The sequence below is a fragment of the Meleagris gallopavo genome, chromosome 14, assembly GCF_000146605.3.
Source record: "Meleagris gallopavo isolate NT-WF06-2002-E0010 breed Aviagen turkey brand Nicholas breeding stock chromosome 14, Turkey_5.1, whole genome shotgun sequence".
NCBI classification, from domain to species: domain Eukaryota; kingdom Metazoa; phylum Chordata; class Aves; order Galliformes; family Phasianidae; genus Meleagris; species Meleagris gallopavo.
In genome coordinates, this window is record NC_015024.2 from 2,005,206 (window position 1) to 2,030,002 (window position 24,797).

The following is a 24,797-nucleotide window of genomic DNA, read 5'->3' on the forward strand; positions in this document are numbered from 1 at the left end:
ATGACATAAAGTTTCTCCCCCACCCCCCCACACCCCTGCAGTAAAAACACTTCACCCTCCCCACCCCCCGACCTCCGTTGGAGCCTCCCCCTGGCCCCCACCTCCCGTGGGGAGGGAAGCTCACGGATAAGGCAGTTCGTGTGAGAGGGAGAGCGCCCGCCAGCACCGCGCCTCCGGGCTGAGAAGGGCAGCGACGGGCACCGAGCCTCCCCCTTCGGACAAGACAGAACAGAGACAGACAGACAGACAGGGCATGGGAGGGAGGGAGGCACTCCTATGGTTTGCATCGCCGCTTCCCTCCAGCCCTGGCTTGTGCTCCCCCGGCCTTCAGGTCCACCCTATGTCCCCCACCATCTCCCAGCCCCTCAGTACAATTCAGATCCTCGACGGCTAAAAAAACCCAAAAACACAACAGAACAGAACAAAAAGAAAAAAACCAACCCCACGCCACACCCTTCGCATCCTTCTCCACCCCACTGCCGTGGCCCGGGGCGGGGGGAGGGGAATCCTGACTCCCACAGAGGTCCTGCAACTTTTGCCTCCCGGTGGAGCTGAGACCGAGTGGGAGCCGGGCCCGTTATTTCCCTGTGATCTCTATAACATCGTCGTCTTTGTCCTCGTCATTAGAGCTGCATCCCACCTCTGGGACCTCCTGGGCTTCAAACTGAGGCACCTGGGAGCGAAGGAAGCCCCCGGCCGGGTAGCCCGAATGAGGGGACACGAAGCCAGGGTAGGCGGATGCCATGCTCCTGGGAAGGCTGCTGGGCAGGACGGGGGCTGGGAAAGGAGCGAACATCCTGGGCTCGGGCAGGAGGGACTGCGTGAAGGGAAGCGAGTAACTGGGCAGCACCCCCGTCAGAGAAGGGCTTAGCATGAATGAGGGGACGCTGGCGGTGGCTGAGGTAGCAGCAGAAGAGCTGGCGGTGCCGGCTGTCAGCAGAGGGTCAGTAGTCACAGGGAACACCAGATGAGGGTCTGGGAGTAAATTGGGCAGCTGGTAGTAAGAGGAGCCAGCGACCATGTACAAGGAGTTTCCTGGCTGGGAGGCAAATGGATGGGTTAAGTTGTGGTTTAAAGAGACAGGAGGCATGGCGAACCCACCGGAGACGGGGTACCCGTGTTCGTACGGCTGCACGGACGACGGCAGCTGGCGTTTCTTCTGCTGCCTGCGGCTTTGCTCCTCCGGAGTCGACGGCGAGCTCGACTTGCGCTTGTTGCCCCGTAAGTCCAACACCGAGTGGGCATCGACGTGCTGGCTGGTGACTGGCAGGGCTGAAGACGTGGAGTCAGCCACGCAGTGAATCCCCGCACGCTGCTCAGCTCCTCGAGCTGCTACGCCGGGCGCACTGACTGTGCGGGACGGGTGGCCCTGTGCTGTGGTGGTGCTGGGGGAGCTGTGCCGGGACTCCCGGGCTGCCGCCGCCTCCGCATACTGCTGCAGCTCGCTGATGATCTCGGGGCTGTCGGGGGATATGGGCCGAGTGAGCTCCTCTGCGCTGGGGAGCTGTGGGGATGAGGCACTGTGTCTGCCGTTGCTTGTGGATTCCAGCGAAGTGCTCTGGGAGCCTGCAAACAAGGAGGTGGAGTAGGTGAGAAAGATGGCCTCGGAGAAAAAGCTGGGAGCTGAGAGTCAGAAAAGGCAAGAATATCGTGGGGAGGCTGTGGGGTGAGCTCTGAATGCCAGGGAACAGCACGCTCCAGACACTCGGGCATGGAAGCAGACGAGCAAGCCCTGCAGAGCGCTCACAAGCCCTACCTGAGGCAGCTGTCCGACGGTCCTCGTTGCCCTTCGGCTTCCCAGTGGTCCGGATAGCAAAAATCCGCCCATCACTGGTCCGGATGTACGTCCCTGGAACAGAGGGAGAACAGCTTCATTCACGGCTCCTGGTCTCAGCTGAGGACTCCAACCACTGACCGGAGAAGCTGCCCGGGCAGGAACGCAACAGCAGTGCTGCAGAAGACCAGGCCCACAGAACAAGAGGGGTGATCAGTGGGGGGCTTCTGGCCTCCTTCTCGTTCCTCATACTCTCCTCTTCAGTGTTCCTGGGTTGGAGCTCACCCATTACCAGCGGGAAATGTGGAACCTCATACTCAGGGTGCTAAGTTTGCTCTGGGAACGCTGGGAAAAGTGTTTGGCTGCCCCAGTACATGCAGTGGTGCTGTGAGAACGAGACTCAGCAACAACATCCAACAGCTCCTCTCAGAGGCAGGCACAGTCATAGCTGCAATCGTCCCAAAGTGTCAGCTACAAGAGCACACCACAGGCTGCAACAGAGCACTGTGAAGTCCAGATCTCCTCTCCTTGTTTCTTTCCTCCCAAAGGCCTGACTGATGCCTTTACATCTATGCTAATCAGCACTGGCCAAGTCCCCACTCAGAAATCTTCCCAAGGCAGAAGGACTTACCTTTTGTCCCTCGGATGATGTGGATGCTCTCACCAGCACTGATTCTTGCCTGTACATCAGTGGATGTGTTTGTACCAGGAATCACAATATCTGGCAGTGGAGGAAGAAAACAGACAGTGCCTGTGAAAACTTGTGCCAGCCGCAGCTGGGAGAGGGGAACAAACCCCTCTGCTTGCAATGCAATTGACTCCTCTCTCTGTTGTGCTAGAAGCAAGCCCCAGGTGTATTTCTGAGCAGTGCAGAAGGCAGCACAGGCTTCAAGGAAGCAAAGCCCTGCTACTCTGGCAGAGCATCTCCCCTGTCCCAGCAAAGACAGCTGATGACTCCTGTCTAGAAGAAGTATTCACTGGTCTCTGACGGAGTTCAATCCCAGTAACCCACCAAGCATGCACCCCTTAGACACCTGCATGCAAAGTCCTCCACATACTGGAGAACAGTTCAAATGCAAAGTGATGGCACCAGATGCTCTAACCAGATGTTTACCCACAGCCCACGTGGGCATCAGCAGTTCACCCTGCTCCTCAACTCACTGTGGTCATCACAACTCAACTGCCTGTGAGCAGCAGCAACTCACCTGTGGTTGTGACAATCTTCTGCACAAGGACACCGGCTCGCTGTAGATAGTTGATGGGGAAGTTGACAGCAGGGTTGGAACTTGAGGTGGATCCTGCACCACCCAAGGGGACATGCCGAGGCATCATAGGAATGGGAGTGGATTGAACTGGGCGGACACTTGCCACTGGCTTGTCCTCGCCTTTGAGGGCTGGTCGCCTAGTGAGAGGAGAGAAGAAAGTGCAGTGCCCTCACCAACAGGGCTAAAGGTCCTCTGTGCCTTCATTTCTCATCTACAACACAGGAAGAAGGGAAGATGCAAACACTTACCAGTTCCTCTGGCTGAAGGCAGGGATGCTCGTCAGGCTCTGGTCACTGGCTGGGTAATACTGTGCGTAGGACGGCCGAGTGTAGGGGACGGATGCTCGCTTTTCCTCCTCATAGCTCTTCTTGGCTGCTTTCTTCTCTGCCTTGGTCAGCTTGTGCTCTTTCCGGTCAATCAGCAGTGACTCATGCTGAAAAGGCTCCTGCAGCCCCACAGCACAGAGCTTTTGTCACCAACTCACCGCAAGAGGGAACCAACACACCCCACACGGCAGCCATCCTGTCCCCATCCCAGTGAGAGGGACGAGGGGAGCGGAGGCAGAGCTGATCAGAGCACAGCGTATCTGGGGACACGCTGCAGAAGCAACCAAGGCGCAGCCTGAAGATTGACCGAGAGTCAGCTAAGCCATCATGTTTGCCAAGCCAAGTTAAGAGTGCAAGTACAGAGCCTGCTGAGGCGTCCCGTAGCACCAGAGCCCAACAACTGGCCACAGGTTCACTCTGCAGCACCATCCTACCAGCAGAACTCTCCCCAGCAGAGCCAAGTGCTGGCTTTCCTCTGCATTGTTTTAAAATCACCTCAGAAAGAGAGCTGGCAGCAAGTCAGAACGTGCCACTGCCTCCTTCCTGGTTGAAATAAGAGGTGCCCTACCACCTGCCCCCAAACCTGTCCAGGACAGAGGTGGCTCAAAAATGTGTAGAAGGTATTGCACCAAAGGGCAGGTCTCTTAGGACCCCCTCTGAAGGAATTTTTATCTATTCCCACCAGCATGCTGATGTATTCTTCCCATCACACAGCCAAACTCCAACAGACCCCCTCTTGCCTACACAGTGCTGTACTAGAAAAGCAGCAGGCTGGTCTTATACCTTGGTGATGAGGTGAGGATACTTGAGACAGGCTAACTGTAGAACTGACTCCTTCATCTTGCTTGGATTGAGGGAGAGCTGAGCAAGGTCGGATTCCTCTTCCACGAAGTGCAGCAAATTCTCCACCTCCCGTCGGGTAAAGTTCAGCACAGGGTTCAGGTCATCCACCACCCGATCTGGAAAAGGGAGGGAACAGTGTGAGCTGAGAAGGGAAGAGATGAACACTGCTCCCCTTTCTACACTCCTGTCCTAACATAGCTCCCCTCTTTGCAACCTGAATGTTCCTCAGAAGCCTTGTGTAAATGTTAAGGCATCATGTTGGGAGAAGAGCCTGTTTGACCAAGTCAGATTGACAAATGTCTTATCCTCTGAATCACACAGCGATGCAATGCAGGCACGCGGGAACATGAAGCTAAATATAAATGATGTCCCATCTTACAACCTCCACATCCTAAGGTTGAACACAGACAAGGTTAGGGACATAAAGGCGGCAATATCAATACTTGGCCCAACAAAATGTCACCAAAAAGGCTCAATCGGGTGCTGAAATCCACAGAACTCTTGAGTTGAAAGCTGAGAAAAGCAGCCATGGTCCCTCCCTTGCAAGAGCCTGAAAGTTTTACTTGGACGTTTCCTCCTGAACGTGGGGCAAAGAGAGTACATGGAGAAAACATCCATACCCAGGACTCTCCTGGGAGCCAGGCCAGCTATTAGGAAACTCTGCCTCGAGAGAAAGGCAGCACACTGATCTGATAACACTGAGCTGCTGCCCCTGGCACAGATAGTTGAGACAAAGCAGAACACAGGCAGCAGAACTCTCTCTGGGTCACTACAGCCCTCAGCTGCATACGCTACAAGAGCAGCTTGACAGCTGGCACAAACCAGCACTAAAAGACCTTTTGGGATGAGGGCAAGTTAGAACGGGAATGCATTTGTTATTCTTGGCTTCTGAGTAATTTCTATCAGTCAAAAATATCAGTATGTACTTTTATTTTGCTATTTTTTTGCTCTCTTGCTGCCAGAGAAATGGAAGTACAGAGCTACTTAGAAAAATAATGCCCCTGAACGTGGGGAGAAGGATCACCACCCCTCAAGCTCCTGGTCTCTTGTACAACCAAGAAAGTAACAAGGAATGTAAATGGCACTGCAGAGCACAACTCTGCTGCAGAATGCTGGCTCTACAACTCCCACTGTTCTGCCTTGATTTTCTTGCAGGGTCTCAAATCACTGTTGACTCAAACATCAAACTCTGCCTTAGAATAACGTCCTTCTGCCAACTTCTTTGGCTGTTTGGTTTTCAACCTTTAAAATAACAAGTTATGAAAACATAGAAACGAGACTTGGAGGAGCCAAAAGGAGGAACAGCCAAAACCAGTGTTACGTCCATGCCTACCTGACATGCCCTGCTTGGAGATCTGACGGTCATAGATCTTCTTCTCCAGGGTGTAATCAGACACCAATCTGTAAATGTGGCACGGCTTCTTCTGCCCGTAGCGGTACACTCTGCACACAGCCTGGGCGTCATGGCATGGGTTCCAAGAAGCATCAAACACCACCACTCTGTTCGCACCAATGAGGTTGACACCCAAACACCCAGCACTGCAAATGAAAGGCAAAATTTCCAATTGCTGCCTTGGCCAATATTTAAAGCTTCTAGGCGGGGACAGCCGCCACAACCATGATGTATCCATGGAAATTTCCCTACGGTTTTACAGGCAACTTCAACCCTCTGGTTTCCAAGACTGTTACTAACAGTTTGCAGAGGACTAAGGGTAAAATTTTACACCTCTAGGGAATTCAGAAGGAGATGGTACTATCGTCCCATAAATTCTTGAGAGCAGGTTACAAAGGAAGCTAAGAACTGAAAACCCACATGCATACAGAGGAGCAATGCAAGTCCTCCACCATGTCCTTCCCCAGCCAGCTTACCGTGTGGACAAAAGGAAGAGCCAAACAGAAGCATTACTGGGATCGTTGAACTGGTTAATCAGTCGTTCCCTTTCTGAGGCAGAGGTGCTGCCATCCAATCCTGAGAAGGAAATTAAAGATGCATTTAAAAGCAGTGTTTTGGGGAGAAACCCAGTGGAACAAACTTGCTTTCTAACCACTCAGCTTTGGCTCTGGTTTCTACTCAATTCTACGCATTCATGCACTCCTGGACCTCAACTGGACCACGCTGTACCTCTGATTTGCCCAGCCAGGCAGGTGCAATGCAGCCAGCCAGGCTGGGCTTCGTTCAATTGAAAGATCAACCAAAACATTACTCAAGTTGGCAAAGCCAAGACTGGGAGTGCTACAACACACCTAGCACATAAAGGCTTTGTGTTAGGCAAGCAAGAGAAGCAGGAAAAACCTCATGTGGACTGAAAGCTCAAGGAACCAAGAGAAAGGAAATTGTGAAAGGCTTTGACAAAACCTCACTGACTGGATCAAAGCACAGAGAACAGTGGTCTGAAGGAGTGCAGAGGGGTTGTCAAGTCCCTGCTCCTGTGCAGCAGCTTGCTTCTAGCAGCTCTGCAAAAATCAGGAACATCATATCCACCATTCCTCCTAGCCCTGGCCTGTGAAGTAGCCACACAAAGCAACAACCCATGCCAGGACATGATTTAAAGCTGAGAAAGAGGGAAGAGGAATTCCCAGCTCCGAGGATTGAACTGAGACACTGTCTTCCCAAGCAACTTCCCAAGAATGGTCTGAAAAAGACTTAATCAGAAGATTGCTTCAGAAGAGCATTTACAGAGTCAGGCAATACTACAGTGGAAGACACTCAGGAATTAGTCCATCACAAAAGATCAAACAGTATTACACCACAGGAGAGGAGGTTTGGTTGCACCTACTGTAATAGCTGATGTTTCGGACCCAGTTGTGAATTCCATCTGAACCTGGAGGACTCGGCATTGGTCTCTTTGCCAAAAACTCTTCAATGACAGACAAAGTGGACAGGCTCTGGCTGAAAAACCAAGATCTCCATTCAGGAGAGAACCTCAGCAGCAGAAGTGGTACATCAGAGCTCTTCCCCAACGAACCCAGCATTGATGGTGTCAAACCCTGCCTGCTGCAGCCCACCTCTTGCTTGTAAACTATATATTGGCAGAAGTATAAAATATGTGAGGGAAAAAAAAAAATAAAAGGATCTAATACAACAAAGGAGAAAAGGGAAACTGCCACACCATTCACTCCATGTAACAACCCGCTGGCACCAGAAGGCGCTCAACAACTTGAGCATTGTGATTGTAGGATCAGCCACTGATACTTTGCTTACCTGAAGACCAAGATCTTGTCTCCAAGCTTCACGCTCTCCTCAACTAGGTGGAACAGTAACACCATTTTGGGTGAGTTTTCCAAGACTCCCGTCTGGTAATCACACAAGATGTCTTTGGCCTATCAAGAAATGAGAGACTATTACAGGTGGAGTTGTTGATGCTCTGTTTATCTCACTTTGAGTACAGATTATTTAACTAAACAAACAATTCCAGAGAGAATATATTCATTCAGTCAGTCCAGGTGACAATGCTTTTTCCAACCACTGCTGCTGCCTCCCATTCCAAAAGCTCCAAATGGAGGATGGATGAAGGAGCATCTTCCTAACCTCTCATGATTCTGCACTATCACTAAATCTCTCCTCTGCATCCTGCCAGATTTACCACCGTCTTACCTAGACTAAATTTCAGCCTGACATCTCTTCAGAATAACAAAGTCCGTAGCCTTTTTGGTCAGATAAAAATAATAAGTATATTGCCTGCGCTCTAGTCACACAAGTGTCACAAAATTCCCACTCAGAGCCATGCACACATGCTGATCAAGACGCTCTGTGGCAGAGAAAATGGATGATAAATGCCTAGCTCTCAAACAGGAGAGTCTTTTCTTTGCTCTGCTTAAGAAAAACTATCCTAATGAAAACAGGCACAGCCTTTAAGAGTAAGTGTCTGGTCTACGTGTACTGCAACTTGCCAAATATAGAATCATCCAGCAGTGGTACTCACCCACTCGTAAGTAACAACCTGATTTGCTCTCTCCTGAAAGGGGTTGAAGCCAACGCTCTGGAGGAACTTGCTGTTGGTGGCTTCTCCAACTGGCGATGCCAAAGCATTACCCTCTGTTTTGACTTTAACTCCTTGAGGCTGGCAGCGGGAATTAGTGCTTGCTGTGCCAAGGTCATCCACATCCAAGTCCTGCTCATTTGCTAAATTCTCCTTTTGCAGAGCTTCATACAAGACATCAGGATGGTTCCAGATCTGAAGAGGTAAGAAAAGACAATGGTTAGGCCTGCTACCTCTCAATGTTTAGGAACTGAAAGCCCTCTATCAAAGGATAGAATTAATACTTTGATAATCTCATCACCATCCCCTCGCAGAACTGCAAGGCACTGAAGAGAAAGCCAGTCTGACTGCATTAAGGGAGCAAAAAATAGAAAACACGATTCTGCCACAACACAAGGTACAAGCTGTCTTAGCCAAGGCTCTCCTGACTGTAAAGCTGCCAATTCTTTCCCTCAGAACAAAACAGAATGCCACTCTGACTCTCACACAGCACAAACACAGAGGAAGCTGTTTGCACTGAGGCAGGTAACCAGTCATGATATCAGTCCAGCACTGGTTCAGCTGACAGCTGCAGGTTTCTTCCCCAAATTTGAACACAATGTTTAGCAACCCTGCATGCCAGGTCTGTAAGGGAGGATAACAATTTTGCTGGATCACCGCAGAGAACAGTGGGGGGAGAGGATGGACCTGGCCAACCACACTTCTGTCTCCTGTTTCGATCCATATTCTTGCCTTTCCCTTGCATATATACATATATTTTTTGCAACTCCTCTCAAAACCTACCTTACAGCAGACACAGAAAGCTTTGAGTGGGTTCAGTCCCAGCCAGCCGCTGTTGCCTGCATCTCGGAACCTGTTCATGAATTCAGTATAAAGGGCTCGCTGGATCTTTGACAGACGGACCAAAATGACATGTTCTTCCTTAGAGGGGAGCTGAACCTTCAGCACATTGTGCCCCCGCCTGTGGAGACAATAAAGAAAGAGAGATAAATAGAGGGAAGGGAATTTCCCAAACTGCTATCTCTGTGGCTGCCTGCAGGGTATGATCTTGACTTCCTGCCCACCTGGCTGCATGCTTCTCTAATGCGTGACACTCATGAGACGCTTTCCCTGCAGCCAAACACTAACAGCAAGCACAATTATAGAGATCTCAATTGCTACAATCTTCCAGCACAGGTCACAGTGTTAGGAGAGTGATGGAAGTCTTGGTTTTTTTTCTTGGCAGTTGAAAAACAGAATTAAGATCTAAGGTTTCTTTTTAGCTCTGCCAATGACTAAGACACTCCATCCAAATCACTGATCCAGCACCTCAGAACCCTTGACCAAGAAACAAAGCCAATTTGTCTCCAGGTTGGCAGAGGCACCGTCGCTTTTTTTGTAACTGATTGTTCACGAAACACTTTCAGATCCTTATCCTTACATAAAGGATATCAAAGACTGCACATCCAAATTAACTATTAAGACATCAAAATAAGCTTGAGGTCAATCTGTACAGTTAGATATGCTATTCTCCATTACATGTGTGTTCAGTACCAACACAAACTAACTTTACTTCCATCCCCAAGGCAAAACAGAGCCATAAAAACCACCCTGCAGTTGACAGAGGTTCTGAGAGAAATACAGAGCTACTGCCTTAAGAACGTCTCTGGTTTTCTCTGTACGCTTAAGGTCCCCTCACAGAGACTGGCAAGGATAAAACTCAAGCCCAAGAAGACAGCACAATGAGTTGAACTGCATAAGCTCAGCAATCAAGCAGGCTGGCTTGGGGCGACCGAGCTGGTTGCATGGACCAGACTACCAGCAGCTCCCCGTGGACTCACCGCTGCACAAAGCCCTCCAGCAGGCTATGCAGGACATGGCTGCGATACCTCATGAGACGCACATCCTGGGGGGTGCTGTCAATACACTGCCCGTTCAGGATGGGGCGTTCAAACATGTTGCTGAATTCCTGCCGTGAGCCTAGGAAGTCAGGTCGGACAAAGTCTACCATGCACCAGTACTCAATGAGGTTGTTCTGGAGCGGGTAGCCAGTCAGCACCACCCGCCGCCGGGAGCGGATGTTCTTCAGGGCCTGCGAGGTACTGGCATGGCAGTTCTTGATGCGGTGCCCCTCATCACAAATAACCACATCTGGGCCGGGGCGAGACAAGGCTTTCTCGATCCCTGAGGACAAGGAACATTAAGCGTTAGTCTAAGACAAGCAAGATGAAGTTCTGCCTTTACACAGTCGCCAACTTCACAAAAGGAAAAGGAGGGGTAGCTCTGAAAGAATATCACAAAAAGTGATATTCATGGGTGGCACAGAATAAGGCTGACTCAGGAAGAAACACTAGCTCCCATTTAGCATGATGTGATCATGACCAAACATGGTTGTCCCTTGACTACTGCTCAGATGGACTGCATTACATCAAGTTGGGTGTCTTGGGTCTACACGACTGGCAAAGCTCACACAAGACATCTCCAAGCTCAGGGTACAGTCTTTCACTCTTACTTGCAGAATGAGAGACTCACCCAGAGCTGAACAATGCACTGTCTCCAAAGATGCAATCCTGCCCAGCAAAGCCTGATCAGGGATGCTAGAAGAGAACACCCCGCCATTCTAGACATGTTCTGATACTGAGGGCAATGGCTTCTAGCTAAATGTAGTGAATAGACCTAACAGCCCTTGGATTACAGGCAGGAAGCAGGTGATCACAAATACATCCACTGTGAAAAGAGTGTCCGGACTTGACTGCCTACAAGGAACAAACTAACTACTGCCAATGGCTAGGGCTGACTATTATTCAAACTATTAGCTCCCAGAAATAAGCAATTTGTAGGTTGTTTCCCTGTACTGCCAGAGCTGGTAGCCAGCTGGACAACAGGAACACGCACTCTCTCCTGACTTCCCACCTTTCAGAAGCTCTTGCTGCCGGTCTTCCTCATCCAAGTCAATAATGACAGGTCCAGTTTGCTTCTTTGTTTTCTTTTTCCTTCCAGTGGCAAAGGACTTCTTCAGTGAAAGGAGGCGGTACATCTCATATCCCATCAGCAGCACACCGCCCTCTATCACCCAGTCATTCACCACCTTTGCACGTGCAGCTGTTGTCCTGCAAAACAAACCAACAAACAAAATAAGCTGTAAGCATTCTCTCCAGTTTCAGCTTGAAACACTGGATTGGAGCCTGCCAAGGAAGACTTGATCTTAATTAAGTTAATCAAAGTACTTTCTAGCATCAAACCAAACAGAGGAATATAAAGAAGTTGCTGCAGCAGTGTTGGTTTTTTTTGGTGGTTGTGGTGTTTTATTCACTTATTCTATTTATTTATTTATTAATTTATTTTGTTAAAGAGACAATCTGGTGTATAGGAAACAAAAAAAGGCCTTTTGGCATGCCACAGGTCACGGGCTGAAATTGAAAAATCCTTCCAGGAGCTGGGCTGCAGAAGCCTGTCATGCACAAAAGCATATCAAAGTTGAGAGCATCCTTCTAAAAGAGCTGTTGAGAAGAGAGCCTCCACAAAAGCCAATCAGGTGCTAATGCACATGGTTGTGACCCTTTATTACGTTTACCCCTTTCTGTCTCTTCCAATTCCAGTGTCCTTCCACTCTCCCTTCCCTGCTACCCAGCTTAGAATTGGGTCAGATACAGACACTGTCCTCATCCAACCTCTCCAGAGCCTACAGAAGCTCATCCAATAGTAAATGCATGGCTGGAGAAGTACCAGCAGCTTCAAAGCACACTGCATTCAGGAGGTGACAATGAAAACATGTGAGTGTATGAACACAGCTGAGAGTTCCCAACGACCACTACACTGTCCTGATACATGCAAGACAAATGCCTCAGAAAAAAGCAGAGATCCACAGGCCAAAAATACACTCCACAGCAGGCTGTAAGTGCTATTGCTCCTTTCTGGAAAAGGATTCTTTGCATCAGTTGCCAGAATCTCTCAAAGACAACTCAATTCACAGAAAGTCACAGTGTAGGGTAGAGGAATCCTTAGGTGTGTGAAGATTCTCAGGGCAAAATCCCAAACATTTAAAATACAAGAGATGCATGGTACAAGGGGTACATGTCTCACGAGTCCCAGGACTCTGACAGGGCTAGCAAGGTACAGCCAGAAACAAACAATAGCATTTCTGTTCCTCTCTGCAGAATTAGCTCTTATCTCTGACAACTGAGTTTCTGATCTCAGCATGAAAGGAAGAAAACAAAGATGAGTAAGCAGAGTGAGAAGAAAGTACAACATACAAACGATCCACAAAAGATACTGTAAATCTCTCCCAATTACCAAAATCCTCCCCTCAAAACAGTGTTACACAAGAAAAGTAGAGTGGGAAGGATCCTTCTACAGGCACCTACTTGTGTTCATCATTTAGGATGTGGACTTTGAAGGTGCGAGGCTGGACCTCTTTGGAGTTATAATCAGCAGGAAGGTTTTCAGGTGCTGGGAGCCACATGTTGAATTCTGCTAGCCAGTTTTGGAGCGTATTCACCTGAAAAAGTTAGCCATGGAAGGATTGAGAACCCAGCTGAGCTGCTCAGGATTTTAACAGCAGAAATGAGAGCACAGAACATCTCCCTGCTGTGCCCAGACAGGAACACGCATAACCAGGGACATGGGGAACAAAATGGGGAAAAGAGCAGCAAGGGTATGACAGAGCATGATGTAAGATGGGAAACTAATCAGTCCCTACACAAAGAGAGAAGCAGAGCAAGGAAGGTGATCATTAAGCTCTTCACAAGGACCACTTACAGGTACAATGGCAAGAACAGTCTTTGCCTCCGTGTGCCGAAAAAGTACATCCAAGAAAGAGATGACCTGTATGGTCTTGCCCAGGCCCATGCTATGTGCTAAAATACACCCAAACCCGCTGCTGGTTTTAAATCTCTCCAAGGACTCGACCAAGTTGTCATACAGGAATCGGATCCCACCAATCTAGAGAGAAAAGCAGAAAAACTGAATTGGGACTGGTAAGTTTGTTTATAAATACAACTTCATTTTTAAAAATGGTCATCTAAATAGGCAAAGAAAACAATCCTGTCTGTTCCAGATACTACTACACCCAGATAAGAAACAACTTTGCCATCCCAATGAACTCTAATCTTTATAAAATATTTTGCCTTTGAGAGCTGAAGGAATTTTGTTACAAGTACAGCCAGAATAAAGAAAAAACATTTTAATTTACTTATGTTTTTATTGAATTTTATTGGTGGTAGGTGGACGGTTGGACTAGATGATCTTGGAGGTCTTTTCCAACCTCGGTGTTTCTATGATTCTATGAATATGAGCACAGGCCCTTGAAATAAAAGCAAAGGGCAGAAACAGCAGACAAATTACAACAGTCATAATAGCCCAGGCCTTCTTTCAGTTTCTCCTCATCATCTGACTGTCCACAGCTGCAACCACAGCGACCAGACTGGTCACAGACATCACCAAAGAAATTCGGCTGCAGTAGCAGAGCTGGTCTGGCTGAATCTCTTGCACTTCCTAGCCTAACAGAGCCTACCTGATGAGGTTTCACTGCGTGTGCAAGCTGGGGAGCCAGGAAAATGTCTTCCTCATTTGGTGGATGGTTGATGTTGACAATGACTTGCCCCAGAGCATCTGACTGATTTAAGGCATCATTCACATGAGAGCCGCTGCTCTCTTCGCTGCCGTCGTCCTCCCCTTCGTTGCCAGAGTCACTGCTGTCCACAATTTGGAGGGCATCATCCTCTCCCGAACTCAGCTCAATCACTTCTGTAAACAGAACAGGAGAGAATAAAGCAAAGGTTCACGTGACGTCAGTGTTAATCTCTCTTGGAAAAAACTCATAAGGGGAAAATAAGGCCAACACATTCTGCAACGCTGCCCCGGCCCAGTGACCTACTCTGAGCAAGCAGGCAGGACACAGGCCTTCGGGAGGCCTCTCAGGCTAGCATATAAAAACTGGGGTTTCCCTGAGTTTCCCATTGCTGGGCCATGCAGAATATGAGGTAGTTCCTGTATGTGTTTTATATTCTCCTTCCCAAATCCAGACAGGCACTGTTATCTGTTGATACGCCGTCTAAAGACTGCCAAAGAGATCAGGCAGAAGTACTGGGGTGGTATAAAGCAATCAGTCTAGATCCATCTGGGACAAGAGACATAACTGCTTTCAGCTGTAGATCTGAGTACTCAGATGCAGATGATGCCACGTCTCATGTAAGCATTCTTCAGCAGAGCACTGAGCAAAATGAAGAGTATTTATAAAGCAGAAATAAATACAAGCTTGCAACAGTGTCTGATGGGCCAGGCTAGAAATGTCAATTTAGGACTCAAAGGCAAAAATTGGCCATATATTTGGAAACGAACAGACCTACAAAAATCCAAAGTAATTCCCTACTGGAACATCTGACTAGAGAAACACGGGTGGTTTGTGGCTGAATAAATGGCACTGCTGTGAGAAGACAAGGGTGAGACTGCTGGTCACTTACCATCTTTAATGCTATTTTTTCCTTTAGTATCATCTTCACTGCCACTGCTGGTACTGTCTAGGCAGATCACTTCCTCAGCAAGAACCTGAGGGGGGAGCTGGGTAGCCTCTGCTGCTCTGAAAATGATGTCCTCTACAAACATGACAATAAGTAATTCATAACAACGGAGAAGGAGACAAAACTGTTCAGAAACCAGACAGTATTTCCTTCCATTTTTGCTCCAATAACTTAGTCCTGGAATTTTCCATAACAGACTTTCACTGTCTAAAATACTGCTATGACTCAGCTTCCTGGGTCACAGTCGCCTTCTTTCTCAGTATACCTAAACAATAACCCATTGCTCATGGCGTGCTCTTTGTTGCATGCCCTGGCTAGGGCACACTGACCATACAGTCTCCCCCTTCCCCTTTTTTTTGTCTCAGAAATAAAAGGATTTCATTTTTCTTCATTCCAATCCTATTTTTCATCCAGCAGAGAAGTACCAACTGCAGAAGGCATGATAACTGTCTCTACCCGTTAGTAGAGACACTGTAATAATTATATCCTACATATCATAAACAACTTTTGACGATCAAAACCATTTTTTGGTATGTTTAAGTATTCCCATGTGGGGAGAGAGGCGAGATCAACAGGGCCAGATAAGAACCGCTGCAGTGACTCAGTAAGCAACCATACTCATCTGGGGCTGCAACCTATTCCTCACAAGTTAAAGTGTTTCAAGCTCCCGTTCCTCTTTTTCTTTTTTAATGCAAAACATTTTAAACTCTTGAACTTAAGAGACATGATACATTTTCCCAAGAGGTAAAGCCAACCCGAGAACTCCCAGTCCCCTGACAGGCTTCCCAGCTGCACTCCTCTGCCCTCGCACAGCAGTCTGAGGGGCTGTGCTATCAAATCACTTAAATGATCCAGGTTAGAAGATGATGCAAGATGACACATCGTCGAACTGCATCCTGACATAGGGTTATCTGCCAGTAACTGGGGTCACTCCCATTGCGAGAAGAGGATACTTTACCATTTATACTGCCTATTATTTTGCTGCTTGTTGAAACATGCAAGAAAGGATAAGGCTACATGAACATACGTACACCCAGTGTATTGTTCTGCTGTCCCAGTACCAGATTTGTGCATTACCAGACTACTCACAAAACAAACATGATCTACACCAGGGACGTGGCCTTTCTGTCAAGTCAGTTTGTTTATGCTTCCAGAGCAGTTGGAAAGACAAGAGAGACCTGTTCCAATACCCTACAGTTAACCGGCCAAAATACCTTCAAGCAAAGTTTTCTGCCACCTTCTACCATGCAGCCACAGCATTTTGCTTCAGAACTAGCTCAGAAGTGGAACGAAATGCCTATCCTTAAAACTCCTGCTTCAGTTGGCATCTCTCACTGCTTACCAGGAAGAAACTCGGGGGATACAGTTGGGATAGTGGCTGGGTAATCCTTCCGTTGCTGCTCTAGACGCTTCCTTCTCTCCAACTCTTCCTGTTGGGCTGCCTTTGTCACAGCCTCTAGTTGGTCCTCACGCAATAGCTTTCTGAAAACACAAGCAAATGGAGAAAGAGCCTGGTTACACTCAGTTTCTTCCAAAAAAACCAAACAGCTGTCCAGCTGGCTTAACAGACCCACAAGCTGCAAGTAGCGTGTCAGCTACAGTGACTACAAACATCACAGCCAAAAGTTACAGATAGTGCTACAGCTCTTTCAAGACTGCTTCCCAGTTGCAGGCAATGATACTATTACTCAAGGATAAGAGTTTGAAAGAAGCAAAGTAACAAAAGGAGGAAAAAACATAAGTGGGTAAAAATACACTTAAGCTAGGTTACCAGAGACCAGCAATATTTGAAAGAACATTATTTATTGCCATCCAGTTTACAAATAGATACGGCACAAAGTTGTGCAAAGATGTATGAGGAAAAAAGGCATCAGTTCCCCACAAAAAGTCATCATGATTTTCATCTGCTTCAGTGTTTTCAGGAAGCAGGACCTCCCAGGGCTTTAACACCATTGTTCCAAAGGCTGCTCTCAAAGCCACTTATTTTTCCAGGTAATTGCCATACTTCTGAAAGTTGTTTTCCTCTTTTCAGTTCCGCTCTCAGTTTCTGATTTGCAGCCCTGGAAATGAAGGCTCTTTTGCCAGAGAAGAAGTAAAGTCTAAGCAGTGGCAAAATCCAGCTCCCTGCAGGCAGCCAGCCCTGCACTGCAGGGACAGTCCTCCACCCCATGCCCATCTCAGGCTTCAAAGCCTACTCAGTGCTCACTCCTTCAGCTTCAAGGAACTCCACCTGCACCAGCTGAAACACACACCCAAGCCACCAGCACCATACAGGCAGAAGAGCCACTTGTTGCCACAGGAATCCCTGCTCCACTATGACTCCTCTGAACAAAATTTAGTGGTGAATTACCACCTCACAGCCTGCCCCAGAATGTATGTGGGAACTTATGCAATCAGTTACTACTTCGTAAAATTTGGGTGAAATGGATTTCCAGCATTTCAGTCACCTGTCACAGTGAGAATGTTCCAGGACAGAGGAAGGACTGTATTTTAGGCTGTTTACAACACAATCCTCATCAGCAAAAAACCACATGTACACATCTGAAACTGGATATTTACTTAATGATGGTGCTATTTTTAATTAAGTGTCAAAATAAACAGCAGCCAACAGCTGATTTTTGCAATCCACTCCATAACTAGATATTCACTCTTCTGAAATACCAAATGAATCTGCACCCATATGCAGCGCTCCAGACTGAGAACACGCTACTGCCACTGTTGAAATCCAAAGGCTTTGGGGAAAAAAAAGCCATCTGCTTTGCCAACAGTGGAAAAATGTAGCTTAGAAAGAAAAGTCCGCAGACTCCCTCTTTACCCAAAGGAGTCCAGAGGAGGGCACTAAGATGATCAGAGGGCTGGAGTACCTCTTCTTTGAAGAAAGATTGAGGGAACTGGGCTCGTTTAGCTTGGAGAAGAGAAGGCTCTGGGGAGACCTCATTGTGGCCTTCCAGTACTTGAAGGGAGCACAGAAACAGGAGGGGATACAGCTGTTTGTGAGGGTGGAGGATGATAGGACAAGGGGGAATGGTGTTAAACTGAGACAGGGGAGGTTTAGGTTGGAGTTTTTCAGCCAGAGGGTGGTGAGGCACTGGAACAGGTTGCCCAAGGAGGCTGTGGATGCCCCATCCCTGCAGGCATTCAAGGCCAGGCTGGATGTGGCTCTGGGCAGCCTGGGCTGCTGGTTGGCGACCTGCACACAGCAGGGGGTTGGAACTGGATGAGCATTGTGCTCCTTTTCGACCCAGGCCTTTCTATAATATGATATGGTAACATATAGGACTCTACCTCACGTCCTGCTGATGCTCACCTTATGTTTCTCCGCATGTGAGACGGTTTCTGAGCCCTCTTCTTTTTGGTGTCCCCAGAGGCCAGGCTCTTGTGCTGGTTCTGCAAGAGTCGCTCTGCCCGCTCACTCTGCGATGAGGTAGTTGAAGTAGAGCGCTGCCATTCTCCATCCTCTGCGTGCTCAACATGGTCACTGCTGAACACAGCTTCCTGGGGTTGGTCTGCAGAGACAAGGTGGTAAAGACATGAGAACAGCTGTGCCAAGCCATCACTTGGTTTTTACAAGAGCACCCATCAGGATTTCAGCTGTATGGGAATCCACTCGTGTCAAATTTGGAGTCCTTCCTAACAGTGCCACTCGGAGTGTTAAGAAATCATATACTGTAGGGTCTGTTTCCAGTAAAAGCCATGACTATCCTAACTCAGCACAGCCCTAAAGTGTCCTTACAAAAAATAGGGTAAGATTACTTCAGTCCATGCAGAGCTCTTCCACTCACACGACATCTGTGTAACTACCTTCCAAACTAAGAGAACACACCGCTATCTGCTTCAAACACTGGGTCATGGCCACCAGGAAGACCCATACTTTTATCACCAGGAAGACCCATACTTTTATCACTAGACTCCACTCTCATGATTTAAATGCTACCTTCTGGCAAGCTCTTTTGAGAAACCACAGAGTGACAACGTTCTTTCTGTGTTATAGACTATAGACTGCCTTCTCCTATTTTCAGGCTTGCATTGGTGCCTGACTTCAGTCTTAAAGTGCGATGCAAAATGACATTGTGTTCCATGTCATTTGGCTCTTCAAAAGGCTGCCAGTGACAAAGTCTGCAGAGCACAGAATGGAAGTGTTTTCTTTTTGAAAGCTTCCCTTGAAGTAAACTGTTTTTTGACAAGCCTTGTAGTAGCTTCTTTGAAGCATCTTGTCCCCTTGTGTCAGGGAGATACCCCAAACCTCATCTCTCTATCAGTTTTCTTGCTCACAGCATGTGTACGAGCTAATGACTGCACCGCAACGACGCCTGGACAGAACTCTGAAGGAAAGAGGAGAAAAAGACATCAGCAGAGAAAAATGCAGAAGAAGTAACACTGAACCACCAAGCATCATTTTGTGATGCCTTGGTACCTGGAGACAGAGAGCACCCCTTCTCACAGAGCCGACAGCTGGAGCCAAGGATGTCTCGGTACAGCACTATAGGCACCTCTATGGCTTCCAGTATAACACATCTATTTAAATTAATCTTACCATCTGTATTGCCTCTTAAAATTGAGGTGACAAGGACCTGATGTGCCTCGGGCCAACTCTGTAGCTTCACTCCAGACATCCCAGCGTCCCTGCCCAGTGCCAGCAACAGCCACAACAGGCCAAAACTAGCATGAGCAGCTCAGCATCTCTGGGAATGGCAGTGCCAGCAAATTCTATGTGTGCTAGATAAACAGGCAGCCACAGCTTATGCGATGAATGGAAGAAATGTCACACGTGAGCACTAAAGGCAAAGGGGTTCGCTGCTACCATCGCAGTAACTCTGCTGCAGGCAAGGTCTGGGAGTCCTGTGCTGGAAGCAAATCAGCTTCCCAAACTGCCCAGACACTGGCTCTGCTGTCCTAGCTGAAGACACTTTGGTCACATTACCTGCAACTCCTCAGCAAATCTTCCTTCCTCCTGGCCCTCTGGACCCGGACCCAAGGTTACATAACTAGATCAAAGGATCGGATGAAATAGGGCAAAGGGAAACAGGGAGGCTGCGCACATGACCGCATTCTCGGGGATGAGTCATTAAAGCAGTGACTATCTGGGGACAAACACTGCCATGGTTACAATGCTGCCATCTCACCCTGCCCAAGGGACCTTGGTGAGGCAGGAGGAGCACAAAGTCCCACCAGTTGGACAAAGGAAGAGCTCTGCTTCCTCCTCCAGCCATGCCATAGCTCCTACCTGACAGGCTGCAGCTGCAAGCAGAGGTTGTTCTGTTGCTGGTCTGTATTGAGAAGCTGTTCCACGCTGGGGGTTCCCAAGGGCAGCGGTAATGACATCACTGCAGCAATGCATCCAGCTCTGAACCTTGGGGGTTCTTGCAGCTCTGCAGCAGCCCAGCTGTGCCCTGCTCCTTGGACAGACACCTGCACGTAGCCAGGACTGCACCGCCACAATCCACAGACCTGGTCACAGCTCTGGTTCATGCTGCAGGTTGGGGCTGCTGACTTTCCTGGCTCACTGAGCAGCAGCACCCACCACCCCCAGCTGTACACAAAGCAGGGCACACGTCTGGCTCCTCCGCTAGCACCACTGAGAAGTCTGTAAGGAACACAGTCGTGACAGCTCCGTGCATCTGTTCCCTGGGTGGGATGACTGTCAGAGCTGCCCCTGAACACCATGACTCATGATACATAACAGTAAGAGATTTGTCCCACCGCAGGGCATTTCCTATTGCACCTAAGCCTGAAGAACTCAGCTCGCCAACTCTTTCTTGCATAATAATCGCAATGTTTATTCTCACAAAACAGCATGGCATGCAGCCCGCAAAATATTCTCCAGCACCTCAGGTTTCGCAGGGCACTAAACACTGTTATGCAAGGTTCCTGAAGCATTGAGAGCCTTGTTTTTTGGGGGAGCATGAGATTGCTGTAACTGACATAAGTCTTCCCCTGGCACTGAGAAATAGAGCCGGAGCTTCAGTGAGGCCAAGCATCTACGCACCCACAAATAAATCTCAGTGGGTCTGCAAACAGTCAAAAACTCACAGGAAATGCCATTGAAGATCAGACCTAAGAGTCCCCACTTGAGGCTGCTGCACAGGAAGGTGCAGGACCGCCTCAGCTCTCACCACACAGGGAGCTGGTTGCTCCTTTGTGCCACACTGATATTAACAGAGCCGGCTAGGCTCAGCCCTCCTGGGAGAGCAGTCCTCTGCCAGCACAGCTCCAGGGACAGCATATTGCTGAAAACAACCCCTTGCTTATTTTTAAAGTCATTTCACTAGGGATACTCAGGGTACCAACTAGTAACGTTTTGCTGAGTGTGGGCATTATTCCTGCCCTAAGGACCGAGACATGCACGCACAGCGAGGATAGCAGCTGTGTGCAGAGCAGAGAGCCGCCCGTTTCTGCTCTCTCTCCTGTCCTGCACAAAGAGCAAAGAGCAGTTATCCTGTTTTCTGCAGTCTGTGGGCAATCAGAGACCAGCTAGTACTGGCTCGTACTACTACAGCCAGCACTGAGCTGTCAGAGCAAGAGTGGGAGGAGCAACGAGCGACGGCACAAGGAAGCCCAATTGTACAGCTCCAGCTGCAGTCACTGACACACTGAACTACAACAGAGCCAAAGGCTAGAGCAGCGGCTCTGCAGAGCACTGGCACTGACACACTGCAAGATACTCTGGGTCAGTCTGCTGCCCTCCCTGTGCTGGGCACAGGGGGTGTGGAGGCAATGGGGTTCAGCTGCAGTCCAGCAGTTGTCTTAGAGGTTGGCAGAGGACTGTGCTGACTTGTCCCGTATTCAGCTGAAGCAGAAGATAAATGAAGTATTTGCAGAATATTTTCTGTGCGTGTTACTGGTGCAGCTGTTGCGAGGATGCCATGCAAGGAGGTGTTCCCAAAGCACACCTCATATGGAGGCAGTGCTACAGAACACCCCAGTATACCCAGCTGGAGGCAGAACAACGACGAAAGCCCTCTAAAGGAAGGTGTAGGGGAAACCTGGGCCCGCTTCCTGAAGCCCTACCAGAAAACTCACAAGACCCACACAGAACCACGAGCCCTCCGAGGGCTTGGCACACACCAGGAAGCCCACCCTGCAGCAGGGAAGTGGCTCTCAGGGGCCTGGGGCTCAACCACCCCCCCCAGCTGCTATCAGGGCAGCTAATTAGCAACAAGATTTTGTTCTGCTTGGAAAATAATTGCTCTCAGTCTTCAGCGGCGGCAGGGTGCCCCTCCCAGCCACAACCGCTTAACAAAGCGCTAATTATGTAAGTGCTGGCATTATATAAGCCGGCACACCTACCCCAGCCCCCCGTGCAGCACCCACTGACCCCTCCCTCCTCTCCTGCAGTGCAGGGCCAGCATCCAGCACCAATATGGGGTATGTCTGTGCTGGGTGACACCAGGGCTCCCCTTGCCTTCCCAAGGCTGAGGATACGAGGAGATGCAGGCTGGGTCTCACCACTCCACCCTGGCTGCCAGTGGTTGCTGTTCTGCTAAGTCACAGCCACACAATACTGTAAAATTCGAGCACAGCATTCTGCCCAACCCTGGAGCTGGAAAGTGCTCTCTGGGTTATCCCCATCGGCTCCAGCATCTTCAATTCCCATTGCTGACTGAGTTAGGGCTAACCACCCCAGCACTGTCACAAGTGTGTCTCTAACCAGACATGGGCTGGCATGCTGGCATGGCAATCGGTGCTGCTACAAGTCTGAGTAGTACATTTTCCATTTCTGTAAACAAAATGTGTCTGTAAAGTGATGGTGCTGCAGATTCAGGACTCCATGAAACATACAGCCTGCAGGTCAGGGGCTGCCCTGGGCTTGTGGGAAGGGCTCTGGGTAAATCCTGGCAGAGGAAACATGGTAGGAGCTTGACCAGGAGAGCATACAGCAGCCAAACCCACCTCCAGGCTCCTCTTGGAAGGAAGTGAGCTGCAACCAATGGACAAGTTTAACAGATAAGGCAGCGCTGCCCTTCTGTTTCTTTTATCAATGGCCCTTTGGTGTATCGATTACCACGAGGTTATGCTGCACAATAAAACTTTCCCAGCCTGAAGGAATCCACAGGCAGCTGAAGTGAAGGGCAGGAGAAAGGAAGAAGCAACCCGAAAGCCAGAGGGAGAGCAAGCAGCTGAGAGCGCTGCGAGGCAGGCTGGAACCTTCGGCAGCCAACTCTGGTGACAGACAATATATCTTCTAACCCGGGGATTATGCAAGCAGAACCAGGCCCGCGTACCAGCCGTGGCCGGGTTACATAAAGCCCCAGGAGCACTTACACAACGCCAGCAGGGCACAGGTAGCAGCCCCAGCAGAGATGCAGAGCTCCAGGAGACGTTTCCATAGCGCTGGAGGAGCACAGGGCACTGCCCCACATCTCTCCTCCACGCACGGCCCAGGAGAAATCCTCCTACCTACCAATGCCCCCTGCTCTCGAGCCCTCCCTCCCTCTCTCAGAGAGGGAAACAAAGCCAGGAAATGCACCCAGCACCCAGCAGTGCTCCAGGGATGGGCTGCATTTGTCCTTCACGCAGGGGATGAGTTACATAAACCTACCGAGCCACAGCGGGAAGCGTCTCCAGAGCTGGAAAGTGTTCAGCAAGCTGCGTGTAGGAGGGGCTGGCCCTCCCCGCCCTGGTTAGCCCAGTTAACTAGTAACCCAGGATAGAGCTTTGCCAGCCACATTCAGAAAAAATGACCAAAGGCATCCAAATCACGAGGAAACGGATTTCACCCTCAGACCTCGCTTGTTTTCATAACAGTTCCAAACTTTGAAAAAGAACAGTGGTTGTGTTTTGTTTTGTTTTTTCCCTTTTAAGGTGGGTAAACACTCATTTAGGTAGAAAAGCTGATTTCCACCCCCAGCACACACGCAGATTCAGAAAATAGATGCAGACGGGGGCTTGCGTGTTCCCAGCACAGTGGGTCCGGCTGGCTGCTGCCATTCCTCTTCTTAGGCACAAATTTCAGGGACTAAGAAAAGAGGACAAGCGAGGGAGCAGGCACTCTGCATTATGCAATGATTACATAAGCATTAGTTTACACTAGGTAGCTGGCAGTTGTGGAGTTAGCTTTATGCCAGGGTGCAAGGGGAAACAATGCAGAGGGGATTACTGCTGCCACACGCTGCCAAGGCCACCAAACCAGCAAACAGTGAGCACCAGCTCACCCACTGAACTTCCATCTCTTCCCTGAGCCCTCGTTCGGCACCTGGTCAAAGCGAGGTGGTGAGAGGCATCTGTTGCTCCTAACTCAAAGGAGCTGCGTGCGAAATAATCCCAGCACAAAGCATCATCCCTTGGTACCTGCGTGCTTCTCTTCCTCTCCTGAAATGCGTTTTCATGCTTTAAAAGCAGAAGTTGTGGGTTTTTTTGGTTGTTTTTCTTTTTTCGAACTATAAGAGAACTTCAGCTGCGTTGCCCTTTTCTGCTCCGCTTTCTAAAGTAGTTTTGGAGGAATTTTTACGGGCTTTGTTTAATGAGGGAGGCATCGCTTGGGAGAAAAATGCAAATTGTTGAGTTTGAGTCTGTGTGCCACCGCATTCCTCTGGCACCTCTCCCACCCAGCGCAGCCAGAGCAGTGACCGAGCGCTGGAGAAAGCTAATAAGAGCAGGATGAAACAGCATCGCTGAAAGAACGAGCTGTTTCTGGCTCGTCCTTTCTGAATGCCAGCACTGCTTTGTGTGCTGCTACAGCGGTCTGACCAGGAGCTGCCAAGTTGTTCGGGGCACTCACACAGCATCACAAGGACACCCCTATCCAAAGCACGCCAAAGCTCACCGCAGACTGAAGACAGCAAGCACCAGTCTTGCCCTGGGGCTGCTCACGTTACAGCTACCCCGCTGGTCAGAAAGGAGGATGTGGGTCTGTGTGGAGGGGATAGGGCTCTTCTTAAGCAAGAGCCACCAGCCCATGCACAGCTGTTCCCCATCAGTTACAGTGCTCCCTCAAACAGAGACACTTTCCCATTGGCAGCACGCTGTGACACACCTCACCACAGGCATTCTGACTTGACAAGCACAATGCTGCACAACCAAGGCTCAGCTCATCTGCACTACTGCTCTCTTATGTCAAAATCTCTCTCCACTCCCCCAAAAATTTGAAGGGCCTCTAACCTTCTGTTCTCCCC

The 24,797-nt window shown here is 49.2% G+C and overlaps 1 protein-coding gene across 2 annotated transcripts in view; it reads right to left on the reverse strand.

Annotated features, from left to right (window-relative positions):
* Positions 1–33: 33 nt before the first annotated feature.
* Positions 34–24,797, reverse strand: part of RAD54L2 (RAD54 like 2) — a 43,370-nt gene continuing 18,606 nt past the window's right edge. For both annotated transcript variants that reach the window (XM_010718324.3, XM_010718325.3), the window contains 20 exons: positions 17,993–18,191; positions 16,028–16,167; positions 14,629–14,760; positions 13,680–13,912; positions 12,926–13,108; positions 12,532–12,665; positions 11,081–11,277; positions 10,009–10,351; positions 8,972–9,149; positions 8,132–8,383; positions 7,411–7,529; positions 6,986–7,098; positions 6,078–6,177; positions 5,542–5,747; positions 4,149–4,324; positions 3,288–3,484; positions 2,980–3,176; positions 2,406–2,495; positions 1,757–1,849; positions 34–1,566 (listed from right to left, as the gene is read on the reverse strand). In XM_010718324.3, the coding sequence (XP_010716626.1) occupies positions 578–1,566; positions 1,757–1,849; positions 2,406–2,495; positions 2,980–3,176; positions 3,288–3,484; positions 4,149–4,324; positions 5,542–5,747; positions 6,078–6,177; positions 6,986–7,098; positions 7,411–7,529; positions 8,132–8,383; positions 8,972–9,149; positions 10,009–10,351; positions 11,081–11,277; positions 12,532–12,665; positions 12,926–13,108; positions 13,680–13,912; positions 14,629–14,760; positions 16,028–16,167; positions 17,993–18,191 (4,271 nt within the window). In that variant the 3' untranslated portion in view covers positions 34–577. The remainder of the gene's footprint in view (positions 1,567–1,756; positions 1,850–2,405; positions 2,496–2,979; positions 3,177–3,287; positions 3,485–4,148; positions 4,325–5,541; positions 5,748–6,077; positions 6,178–6,985; positions 7,099–7,410; positions 7,530–8,131; positions 8,384–8,971; positions 9,150–10,008; positions 10,352–11,080; positions 11,278–12,531; positions 12,666–12,925; positions 13,109–13,679; positions 13,913–14,628; positions 14,761–16,027; positions 16,168–17,992; positions 18,192–24,797) is intronic.